We start from the raw sequence: 13,260 nt of genomic DNA, 5'->3' as shown, positions 1-13,260 counted from the left end.
CATAATGCCTTTAAGAATGTTAGCTTTTCAGTATAAACAGATTCACCCACCAAAGCTTAAAAACCTCATGGACTCACCAACTGGCACCTCTAATATGAAATCTGGTGTTTTGTCATAACCTTTTGCACGTAACTGATCTTCAGCTATAAAGAGAATAAATATTATAAACAATAGTATTATTCTTTTAACCAGATAGCAGAATAATTAATTTTCTTTTGAACGGAGGTACAAGAATTACTAATGCACTCATACATATCCTTCTTACGCGTGCAATGCTGTGTCAGATTAAATGAACCTTCTTAGCAAACCTGATACATGAATATAAAAATGCTTCTTTGTCATCTCTGCATTTTTATGTCTTCATTATAAACATCATTAATTCAACCTGTCATACAGTACTTTGTTACTGAAAAATATTCAAAATAAAATATTTTAGTTGATTGGATCTCTCTGAAAGTAACTTTAAGAAATAGCTAGTGTTATCACAATGAAGACATGCTGTACTTTCTGCTCAATTTATACGTTGGGTGGAAATGAGAATAAAATCAAATCCTTTAAAAGTTATTATAGGACACAGAAGTTATTCTAGCCTCTTAATTTGCTTCCATGTTGAACTATCTAGCATTGAGCCATCACATTCCAGTGGCACATAGACAGACACGAAGTCCAAGTTCAAACATAATGGGAAATTGTGACTTTTCACTTTGAGGATGAGCTGCGGCAAGCCTCAGGTTCACAAGTTTCACCCAGAGGTGGATTTAGGTTAGTGCAATTGGTAGTGGGTGCCGTGCTGCAGGGGAGTGTAGATGGAGCATGAGAAACAGGAGGGACATGCTGAATTTTAGCATCGCACAGAGTGCTGCTGAAATTTGAGAGCCCAAAGTCTGCCAGTGCTTCACCCTCCCCTTTACTTATATGCAAGGGGATGGAAATTAAAAGCTTTTTTTTGCAGTTTGCACTACACTGAAGTTTCCCATCAGCTGTGTTCATACACAGCAGAAAGCCAAGGTTCTTCACTTAATAAACAATACATGTGTGATGGTACATGTAAGCTAATCAATCTCATTTTTCTTCTTTTCTTTTCTGGGAAAACAAACCAGGAAGGGGATAGCTTAGCGTTGTGTCTGAATCTGGGATTACCTTTTCCCTAACAAATCAGTAAGCCAACAGCAAACCATGATTCAAGGCTGACTAGCAACAATAGTTAATCAAAATATGAGAAATCATGAGACCCTGGTTTGTTATGATTTGCTGTGATTGGATAAAATGACACTTTTCTAGATTTAAATGCAACAGGAAACTGTTGCTTGTTTCAAACTGCAGATGGAAGCTTTAACTTTTTACCCTTATGAATGAAGAAGGATGGGATATTCAAGCCTGAGACTCTGGCATTTTCTCAAATTTGTATATTTTACTTGAGGTTTGAAGTGGTACATCTAGTATTCTATCATAGACTAACAGAATTCACCTAATTCTGAAAAGTGCTTTTGATATTTATGAATGCCAATTTTTGAAGAATGCTTAGGAAATAAACTCTTCAAGTATTGTTTCTCAAAGTGGAAGACACACTACAGCAGCTTTCTAGTATTTGAAAATAGTATTCTGTTATGTTCTACTAGTATGCTCAAATCATAACATGTATTGAGCATTGATGTAAACTCCATCAATAATATCTTAATAGATATAAAAAGTATGTAAAATATTTATTTAATTATTATTATTTAAATGACATTACTACTGTAGTAGGTGGGGATCTCACTTTTGGCTAAGCCTTTCTAGGTGAAAAACAGCAACTTTCTTGCATTGAGTGTTTTCCAATCAACACAACAAAATCCAAAGAGTGAGATCATGCTTTCTAGGGGAGTCCAACGATTATTTAAATACAGTGGTACCTCGGGTTAAGTACTTAATTCGTTCCGGAGGTCCGTTATTAACCTGAAACTGTTCTTAACCTGAAGCACCACTTTAGCTAATGGGGCCTCCCGCTGCCGCCACGCCACTGGAACACGATTTTTGTTCTCATCCTGAAGCAAAGTTCTTAACCTGAAGCACTATATCTGGGTTAGTGGAGTCTGTAACCTGAAGCATATGTAACCTGAAGCGTATGTAACCTGAGGTACCACTGTAATAAGAACTGCATTAAGCAAGTGTTAAAAGCAAAAAATTAAAGTGATATTTCTACAATGAACAGCAATAATATTCTTATAAAAGTTAACATTTTGCATTGTTAGATTGGAGATAATGCAAGAAGGCTTAATATACTTGTTCAAAAACATGAAGGAATAAACATGCTTCTAAGGAAACCAGTGAATTCCTCCTGTATGGTGGTGGTTGTTTTATTTTTAATACATGAAGCATTATGCAGCTAATATTTCTTATGCTTCCTACTGTGTCTCCTAAGACCTAGATTATGGCTAATATCTCATGACACCAAAAGTAATACAGCAGCTGATATTAAAGCATTTTTCCCAGCTACTTATTCTATAAAATATTAATTGCTAGCTTGTGCCCGTGCAGTATGGGGTATTAGGTAACTGAGTTCCTGCTCAAGTCTAAATCAATAAAAGATAACATGTACCTCATCAATCATTTCTTAGCCTCTCTTTACTATCTAATACAGGATATCTATGGAGACCTCTTTTGGAAAAGCTACTGAGATGTGGAATGTTTAGGTACTAGATTAAAATATAAAATCTTACCTAAAAAAGATATATTTTTCTCCAAAAGCATTTCTTGCAATAAGACTTCATGCTCATGTCCAACTGCACTGATTTTTTTTCCATCAAGGAAGGAAAGGCATAGTGTTTGAAATAAAATGCAGTTTTAGAATTATATGATGCTGAATACAGTTATGCAGCAGTGAATACTGACTAGCTTGGTGGAATGATTCCAATCCCCCCCAAGCCATTTTTAATCCACAAAGTAGAAAGAGAAAGAAGCATTAGTGGGCCACACAAAGAATGCCAATATATTATTTATTTAAAATATATCCTAACCTTAATCCAAAGCTCTGAGGGTAGGTAACAATAACTTTGGCAAAATAAGAAGTCTGTATTAGTTAAAATCACACATAAATATTTAAGTTTAAATGAGAGCAGGGTTTAATAATTTTCCTGAGCTGAACTTCTGATTCTACTTTGCTCCTGCTATTTGTTTTAACAGTTTTGTTATGCTTTTAAATAGTTGCTTTTATTGCACATTTTAATTATGGGAGTATTAGCACCCAATAGAATTGTTAATGCATATTTTAATTATGTGTTGATTTTTATAGTTGTAAACCACTTAGAAGCCAGCTAGTGGCTCCATTCAAAAGCCAAGCAGACACATTTTGCCTGAGAAACAATCTTCAATAGTACTCCAAATGATATAATCTGAATGGGAGGTAACCAGACCATAAATTACTGTGATCAGGCTATCGCTGTCTAGGAACCGTTGTAGCTAATAAACCAGAAATAGTTGAGAGAAGGCACTCCGTACCACTGCAGACACCTAAGTTTCCAGTGCGTAAGTCGAATCAAAGAGTGTCTCCCAACTGCAAACCTGCTCCTTGATTAAGAGTGTGAAAACAGGTTGTCCATCTAATTCCTGAACACAGAAACCACTAGTCACAGAAGTTCAGTCCTCTCACAATTTGGTTTCGATTTATTAGCCCACATCCAACCCATCAAAATGGACAGTGACCAGAGAACAGTTAGAACCTGCATAGTCTCAGATGCCAATGAGAAATACTGCCTACTGAGGCTGCCCAACTCCCAAACCCCTTATGACCTCACCCAGGAGTCTCATACAGATATCTCCCAGGGCCATCCTTTCTACCCAATCTTTATGTAGAAATGGAATCACCATAATGCCATGCATTCCATTCCCACACCAAAGAGGCAGCCTAGTAGGATACTGTGCTTCATTGTATTGAAAGCCACTGAGAAATTCAGCGAATAATATGCACCTCTTCTTTCTATACATTCATTTGAAATCTGTTTCGTTATGGAAGTTATCATAGAATATATCTCTGCATTGCTACCAACCTTTGTTATATCGTTATAGAAAAAGCAATTTATAATTATGAATAAACTATCAGCTGATGAATTAACTTCACAGATGTTTTTAAAACATTTTAACTATAAATGGATTTCCCATTCTTATTAATCTCTAATTTCTAGAAGGAATAACAGCTTGAATACAAAAAGAATAAGAAGAAACAGCATCACACAAATATAACATTGCAATAGAAATCATGTACTGCATTAAACTCTAATATAATGACAGAGCCAAAGAAAGAAAATGAATGATCACAAAAAATGTAAGATAAATTCTACGAACAAAATTTATAATGTACCATAAGCAGAAACACTTAGACTTGGCCTACAGTAATACCTGTTATTGATGTATGGCACTGATCATGGGGCAAAACTTGTAAATAACCTCACGAGCCATTTTCTACTCATGCAATCCAGCAGTCTAGTTTCCCGTAAGCAGCCAAACTATTACTGAAAAATAGCCTCCTGGCATTTACAAAGAGGTTGACTTCATTCTTTAGTCCATGCATATATAATTAGATAGTTGTATTTAAAATCAATATGCAATCCTTAGAAGACATTATGCTTTTAAAACCTTAACTTTAAATTGATTTAAAGCTACTTTGTATGCCTTAAAATTAACAACTAAGGCTGCAAGCCTAACCCCACTTCCCTGGGTGTAGGGTTGCAACCCTAACCATGTCTGTTCAGAAGAAAGTACCGGTACTATTCCATTCAACTGGAATTCCATTCAACTGGACTTAGTCTCAGGTAAATGAGATCAGCATTGCAGAGAAATTCAAAAACATATATTCACAAATAATGCCTTCCTACACAACCTGTCCCATGGATGACAATTTTTAAAAAACCAAAAACTATTACCATGGTGTTCTGTGAAAACTGATCAGAAATTATGACGATCTACAATGTGCATAAAATACCATATAGCAAATATCATTTAACTAATCCTATAAACTGCTGCTGTATTAGAGTTTTCTCAAAAGCATTGTTTTTTCACCCTGTGCAATGGTCAGGGCTAGAACAAGATGTAGCTCAGAATGGCTGCACAATCCTGCACTAATGTACCATGCTGATAAAGCAATTTTTGTAGCAAAGAAGGAATCTCACTGCCTCCTCTGGGGTTCCCAAAATAAGTTAATGGAAGCAAAGTTTCCTGATAATCTACTCCAGCATCTACCTCTGCAAAACCTCTCCAGAGGCTTGTGAGGACCTTTTGAAACATCTGGGGATGGAGTGCTGTGTGAGGTGGAGGAATTGTTCAAAACAGGACTGGGTGTGAGCCCAGTAACTGACCTTTATGATTGAATAGGGATCTGAATTCTATTACTTAATTTGTGACTTGTGAGCAGGCCCAGGTGCATATTTTGCAACACTGAATTAAATGTTCCTACATATAACCAAGCCATGTAGAACAGTAGATGGGAGGTTTCAGGCATACAGGCAGCTGTGCTGTTCTTCATTAATCTCTCTCAAAGGCACTATGGAAGGCGCTTTGCCGCTCTCAAAGAGTTCTCTGAGGTATTTTATTTTTGTTTTATGCAAGTAGGTAGACCTCAGGTCACAGGATCTACTTTGTTTTTAACTAGAACCCCAATATCTAATGCCAGAGCTATGTGCAAAGCAGTAGCTTGCGGGAAGAGCAATGGAGTGGGGCAGAATTAATTACCTACTTCACCCCACTAAGTGCTATGTGGGACTGATTTGCACACACAGTTGTGGAGATGTCGCATTGGCAGAGACCAAAGCTCTGGTGCTCCCTAGCCCTGGATGTTATGTAGTAGGCATCAGGGAGGAGGGGGAAAGTCTCCCTATGGCTACCATGGAACCTTCAAAGAGTAGCAGCTGAAAAAGGCTCAGCATGGTGCCCACAGAGCCTTCATTAGGCACCCCTTCTCTTAGGAAGCAGCATACTGCCCAGTTGCCCAAATGAGGAGATATCCCAGTTGCCCTAGAGAACAGACCTGCATGTTACACTATGGCTTAGCAGGACTGTGTGGGTGTGCAGGTTCCTGGATAGAAGCTCATAGCTGCTTTGCACTTCTCTGCTATGCTGAGCTATGCCAAACTTTGGCTTAGCTCGTCGTCCAAACTGGGGCTTGTGGTTAAGCTCACTAACCACAAACCGCAACCCACTGGCTGATCATGATATGTGAACCAGGCCATTTTGTGGGGAGAGCCATCCCGAGTACACCTGATATAGGAAACCAGATAGAGTTTGCTGAAGTAATCATCAGCTGCTGCTGATTCACTTTGATTTTACCATGCTTTGAAAATTACCTGTTTATATTTTCAATTTGGATTTTTTGAGCTTTTTGGAAAGGTAGTACCAATTTAAAAATTATTATACAAATAAAACTTGGGCGGAGATCTCACCTGGGGTTGGCATACAATTTTTTTACCATCCTAAAACTCAATATTTCCTGATAATATCCAGCGGACAAGTGATATAAAAAGGGACAGCCCCTAGACTGGGGGGGAACCTATGGCCCTCCAGTTGCTGTTGGACTACAATTCCCATCATCCCTGACCACTGCCCATGTTGACTGGGGCTGACTGAGTCCAACAAGATCTGCAGAGCCTCAAGTTTCCTATCCTTGCTCCAAACAGTAAGAATTTTTTCAGTTTATAGACTTGAACAGAGTTACAGGTCTCCTCTTCATTGAAGAACTCAGTTCACCATCATCTTTCAAGTACTATGCAGAGTCCTAGTCTGAAGCACTGAGCTCCCATTATAAGGCTTTAGGAAGCTTTCTGTTCATCAGCTATCTTGAACTGTATTTGTCCACTTTGGACAGATGCAAGAACATGCAGATATTGTCACTTTTTCAAATACCCTTTGTCCAATGGAAAATGCAAAGCAGGTTAACAATTTTTACAGTACTATGTAAGTTATGACAGCTAATAATTTGATACAAGATTACATATTTCATGTGACCAACAGCAACAGGATTCCATCTAAGCACAGGAAATGTATATCTACTGCACTGACAACTTTCATATGGCATATCTGATGTTAGTTAAACAGTGTAAGAGACAGGGTCTGCAATGACCCTCTTGTAGTTGATTGAATGTAAAAGAGAGGAGTATGATATGTGTTTTGTGAAGCAGAACTTTATGTCAGGTTAAAGCCAGACACGTCTCCTCCACAGAGTCTAAGCTCATCAATTGTGCACCTAAACTTTTACGAGAAAGGATACTGTTTGATGCAGTCCACCAGCGGTCCATAACAATAGTCATTCACAGTACACTGCAGACAAATAAGAAAAGTAGTACAGTGATGGGCAACTGCAGAACTATTACAGTTAAACAGAATCCTAAAAAACAGTAATTACTTTTCTTCATAAGGGCCATCAAAAGCTTTTCAGAGTTAGTCACGGAAAACAAAAATTGCATGCTTTTTATTCTCTATAAAAACAACCCATTAAAAAGCGAAATGCTCTCTTCACAAATATTGCATTGCCATTTATGCATTGCCTGACCTCAGTGATAGATTATGATGACAGTAATTAAATGAGGTTTAAAATCCTTTACATTGCCAGGCAGATAATGGCACAGCCACCAAGAGATGAATACCTGATAGATCTGGTTTGCTAGAATTCTATCTGGAATCTGAGAAGGGTCCCGCAGCATACTGTTTATAAGAGTTTTGGAAGCTGTGGAGGAAGAAGATGATACTGTAAGTGTTGCTGTAAACATGTCACTAACCAGCTGTCGGGTGGGGGGTGGAGGGAGTGAAACATGCTAAGAAAACACAAATAACATCTGAATGCATTCCGTTTTCAAAACTGATGTAATCCTGCACAGTTTTGTATGCACAATTCACCTAATTCAATAAAATGTAAGCAGTGCACAATTGTGCACTTGACTGCCATGATTCAGAAACTAGGTGAGTAATTATAAAACTCTTTTAAACATGGAAAATGGTATTACATTACAGTAAAATGATGATGATGATGGAAACAAACAAACAAGCATTTAAATTATAATGTTTATATTCTGCTTTTCTTTAAATTTCAAAATGGCTTAAAATTGAAAATGGTAACAAATGAACCACCACCACAAGAAACAAGTTGTCATAGGATTTAAAGATCAACACTAGCACTAGTGCAACTAGGTGTCTCCCGAGACAGATGGATACCAACCATTACGATGCTGTACTTGCCTTTCTACATATAAAATGAATGGTGTTAAATTAAGTTTAACTCAGAGTAGACTCATTGAAATGTTAATTTCAATGGGTTAACTTCTGTGGGTCTGCTCTGAGTAAAACTGTGTATCTTCTATGCCCCTTATTCCCTGAAACCTCAGTTTCTGTATCAGTGGTGCCAGGTACACCTCTGTGGAAAGGAAATTCCACAACTTACTGAACATAACACCCAAGAGGGTCTTTTAAATATTTGAGGTATTTGAGGTCTCCCAGCAAAGTTGCATATGGAGGCAAGGAAGGTCCTTTCCTCAAATTTGTTGTTGTTTAGTCGTTTACTCGTGTCCGACTCTTCGTGACCCCATGGACCAGAGCACGCCAGGCACTCCTGTCTTCCACTGCCTCCTGCAGTTTGGTCAAACTCATGTTGGTAGCTTCAAGAACACTGTTCAACCATCTCATCCTCTGCAGTCCCCTTCTCCTTGTGCCCTCAATCTTTCCCAACATCAGGGTCTTTTTCAGGGAGTCTTCTCTTCTCACGAGGTGGCCAAAGTATTGGAGCCTCAGCTCCAATACTCAAATACTAAAGTATAAAACTATAATCCTGTGGAGTCAATCTGTATCAATAGGGAGAAGCTGCAGTAGCTGTTCCATCCCTCCATCTATCATATGTCCACATACTGATCATATGCAGACATGTGGTGAGATCAGTACCTATTCCTCATATTCACCTTCCTAGAATACGACATGTACCTAAAGCGAAATTTCAACACAGACACCAGAATTTGCTTTTCAAATCCCACAGTGTACTTTCACTTATCTTTGGAGAAGGCTTTTTATTGGAAAATGCACCCCTGCCTTTGAAAAGGGTAGAACAAACAAAAAGTAATACAGAATTAAAATACAGAAAATTGTTTCTCTGTTCATGCCACTGTTTTGCCAAGGCACAAGGGAGACTGATTACAGCATTTATTAAATAAATGTTACCTTAAAATGTCAGGCATTACAGTGAATACAGAAGGTTGAACACCGCCCCCCCATTAATCTGACGAAGGGCAGGATATCAATTGACCAACTAAATAAAATGAACACCTATATAATACCAATATAAACTAGCATATATCTTTTTAAACAAAATGTAATAATTTTGGTACAGTATTTTAAAAGGTGGAACTTATTAAAAATTTCTTTAATAATAATAATATCTTTATTGTCATTGCCCCCTCTCGGGGACAACGAAATTACTTGGCTGCTCCATCCACCCAGGCAGGGCACTCCACACAAAATCAAAACAACTATAAAAACACTAATTAAAACAATACAATATAATACAGCAAGGAAGATTAGATGACTTTCAAAGTCCAGGCTTCCCATTCAGGGCACTTAAGTACTTAATTGTGGTCAGGGAGAGTTTCAATTATTTTCTTGAAATTATGAACTGACTTGGACCCATGATCATCATCCGACGCCCTTCTCCATGTGCCTCCTCTGTGAGAGGTCCAAAAAGTGGCAACATGAGAGTGCGCCTTTTCTGTGGTGGCTTCCTGTTTGTGGGAGGCTTGCCTGGCGCCCTCATTACATACCTTTGGTTGCCAGGTGAAAAGGTTTCTCTATAACCAGGCCTTTGGCTGATTAACATTTCCATGGGCATTTACAGTGAATCCTCCAGATACGAATTATGGTAAATTTGTTCTGGGGGGTCCATCGCAACCTGAAAAGTCCGTAGGCAGAGGCGCCGCTTCAACGCACGGCACGATCGAGCGCTTCTGCGAATGCGCGCACGGCGAAACCCAGAAATGTACACTTCCGGGTTTGCCACGTTCGTAACCCGGACGTTACGTATCCAGAGCGGTACGTAACTAGAGGATCCACTGTAGATGTATTTGTGGATGGGAGTTATCGGTTTTCTTTTGTTTTATTATGTATTTTGTGTTATCCTTTTATGTTGTGACTTGTCCTGTGATCTTTGGATGAAAGGTGGTATACAAATTTAATAAATAAATAAATAAATAAATAAATAAATAAATAAATAAATAAATAAATAAATAATACTTATGGAAAACCACAGCAGCTATATTTAATAAACTGAAGCCATCCATTAAACATCAATCCATTTTCTTATGCTGAGCATAAACTACATTACATGTTTCTATTTCCAAATAAATACTGCAAATGCTTAAAATATATTTATTGCCATTAACTTAATTAGGATGCTAAACAATAATTAAACTGAATCCAGACAGGCTAATCTGTTTTAGGATTAGTATTTCTATAATTTTTTCCTAGGATTCTATATTTTACATTTAATCCACATGTTCATGTAAAAATAGCCAAAGCAAATCAGTACAAAAGAAATATTTTCCTTCCCGCCCCCTTACCAGCATAATTCTGACCACCAAAAGGCAGACAATTTTGGGGGGGGGGGGACTATTAGAGCTCTGGTTTAGCTTAATTGCCATGGGAAGGAATTTCTTTATTTCTTTATTTTCTTTAATTTATATACCATTCTCCATACAAAAATCCCAGTGTGGTTTACATAACAAAAGCATCTGCTCAACAGATACTCTACAAAATACTGCAAAACAAGCAAATCCAGCGGCAGCGGCCCAATACAATATCAATTCACTGAACCTCCCACAAATTCCTGTGTGAAGAGGTCAGTGTTTTGGAGAGGTGAGCCATTGTCGTAGCTGCCTTGCCAATACATTTGTCCAGCTCAGGGTCGATGGAGAAGCTGCTGGTTAAGGTGGAACCAATGTAGACAAAATCATCTACCACCTCAAGCATGTGGTCACCAATGCTGATGTGTGGAATGCTGGCTGCATCCTGACCCAATATGCCGAACTCTACGCAGGCTTGGGGGAAACGGTTGATGAGGCACTATCTGCCACTAAACCCACCTGGGCCTCAAATGATCAAAGTACGGATGAGAACTGTTATATTGTGAATTGACCAGTTGTAGGAGAATGGCACTTCTTGCTCTCATAGCATATTGGGCAAAAATTACCATGAAGTGGATTCTCTCAGCTGAACTGGAAGATTGTTATGGGACACAGGTTACATGTGTGGGATGGGAGTGGGCCAAGCTTTTCACCACTTTTAATGAGAGAGTCAGAGCATATGGAATGCTGCCCCAAATTGCATCCCTGCAGAGAGATCTTCCCTTCCATTTGTCATAACATCATTACCGCATGGACAAACATCATTGCAATGAGACTCCCCATGCCACAATCATGGCAGCCACAATCAAGGACATGAAGAATTACCAGATGAGAGCAGTTATCCATGGCAAAAGCTTTGCTTAGCATTTCAGCGGAGATGAGTAGAATTTGGCATGGGGTTGTGTTTTCATGGTGGCTATAATATATGCCCAAAATGTAAAAATGTAAATATTCTATTATTATTATTATTATTATTATTATTATTATTATTATTGAATAGTGCATTGTCATTTCCTGTGCAATCCCTGTCAAAAAGAGTCACACAGTTCAGGAAAATTTGGGTACACATATCAAGTTTTCAGAGGCATTTTAAAAGGCTTTTAAAATGCAGCCACTATATGTCTAATACGCACCTCCGACACGGTGTAGTTTACAAGCATTGAATAACAGATGACAAGATGGCTATCTGGAAGCAATCAGATCACCTGTGCAAAAAACCTTCCAAATGAACTTCATTATCAGCCTGATAATTATCATTATGCATGTTTGTTGCATGTGAACTAGCAATTAAAATAAGCTTATCTAATGAAAAAAGTAATTATAGCATCTTCTCAGCGTACATATTTTGTTGTGGATAGATGACCAGTAGCACCAACTTAAAATGAATTAATATTCTCTTGGTAATATGGCTTTTGTGCTATAGCCAACTCCTTGAGCTTCCCTGAAAACCATCCTAGATCAGGGAAAACTATGAAACTGGCACTATATGAGAAAAAATATCCAGCCAAGGAGTTTTCACCATTAATAATGGCAGTATATAATTATTAAATTTAAAGTTAATGGAGGTTGCAAGAAAATACAAAGCAAAAGGAACAGATAAAGGGGAGAAAGACTAGCACTTCAGAAGGCAAGCAGAGAGTGCATATTTGAAAATTTTCCCACAGCAAAGATGTGGTTGTACATAGAAAACTGCAATGGCTCCCTGACATTCTAACTTTCCACCAACAGGAAGAAAGTGCTGACATAGAGGATCATCTTCATGACTACATTCTGAAGTCATATAGTCCTAGGTGAATTAAGTACAACTTATATGGAGACTGATCAGTAGAAGACACGACTGATCAGCGTGCCTGCTGTTTCTTTGTGCCATTTCTGTATATATATACAGAATATATATACACAGGTATATATTGCTTTACATAAAACAACAAATGGTGTACAACATAAAATTTCATTGGGCTAGGAGGCTTGGACCTTCCTAAACATAGAGATCCACTGACACGGAGGTCCCAGTGCTGGATTTGACAACTGAAGCTGCTAAAACCAGGTTGCTAGCAGTTTAAGCACTTTCCTTCCTGTCAATAGCGTTACTCACATCCAAGATCCAATCCGCAGGACTAGAACCCCTGTCAAGAGCTCTGGTAGGAAGAAGCAAGTCACGGTGCTTCTTTTAAGTGGTGAGCCACAACATGTGGGAAAATATACACCCCATCAGTTACACTTCTGGGGTTTCTGGCATTTTCTAACAGAACAGAAAAACTAGAATTTCAATTATTTTTAATGATGCTTCTTTGGTTGTGAAGAAAGACTTGAACGTATGACTAAAACATATCTTAAGCCAGAAATAAAATCCCGAATATATCCCAAATTTATTTTAAATTTCTATTCATATATTACAGCTGTCGTGTAGAGCTGGTGTCATATAGCAGCATTTCTGGTGACCTTTTTACAAAGTGGTTATAAAGTGAGAATTGGCTCTCAGTCAACTGAAGCAACACAGCAAGGATTCTACTAGTATAGTGATAATATATTAGCAGGTCAATTGAGACACCAGGCTACAAAGTGATTAAGAATGGAAGCTTAAGAGCTTAGAGTGACAGAAGTATTTGTTTGGGGTGTGTGTGTGTGTGTGTGTGTG

The 13,260-nt window shown here is 38.1% G+C and overlaps 1 protein-coding gene across 8 annotated transcripts in view; it reads right to left on the bottom strand.

The window, feature by feature from the left end:
* The window catches only part of CDIN1 (CDAN1 interacting nuclease 1), a 118,304-nt gene that overhangs the window by 44,504 nt on the left and 60,540 nt on the right, over positions 1–13,260 (bottom strand). For all 8 annotated transcript variants that reach the window (XR_003705684.2, XM_028721767.2, XM_077926397.1 and 5 more), the window contains 4 exons: positions 7,611–7,690; positions 7,235–7,284; positions 2,700–2,767; positions 78–143 (listed from right to left, as the gene is read on the bottom strand). Coding sequence is in view for 7 of the 8 variants with exons in the window: in XM_028721767.2 (XP_028577600.2) it covers positions 78–143; positions 2,700–2,767; positions 7,235–7,284; positions 7,611–7,690 (264 nt within the window). In the remaining variant the exon portion in view is untranslated. The remainder of the gene's footprint in view (positions 1–77; positions 144–2,699; positions 2,768–7,234; positions 7,285–7,610; positions 7,691–13,260) is intronic.

This window comes from Podarcis muralis, chromosome 1, assembly GCF_964188315.1.
Source record: "Podarcis muralis chromosome 1, rPodMur119.hap1.1, whole genome shotgun sequence".
NCBI classification, from domain to species: domain Eukaryota; kingdom Metazoa; phylum Chordata; class Lepidosauria; order Squamata; family Lacertidae; genus Podarcis; species Podarcis muralis.
The sequence above is the reverse complement of the archived record's forward strand: the minus strand, read 5'-3'. Positions and strand labels throughout refer to the sequence as shown.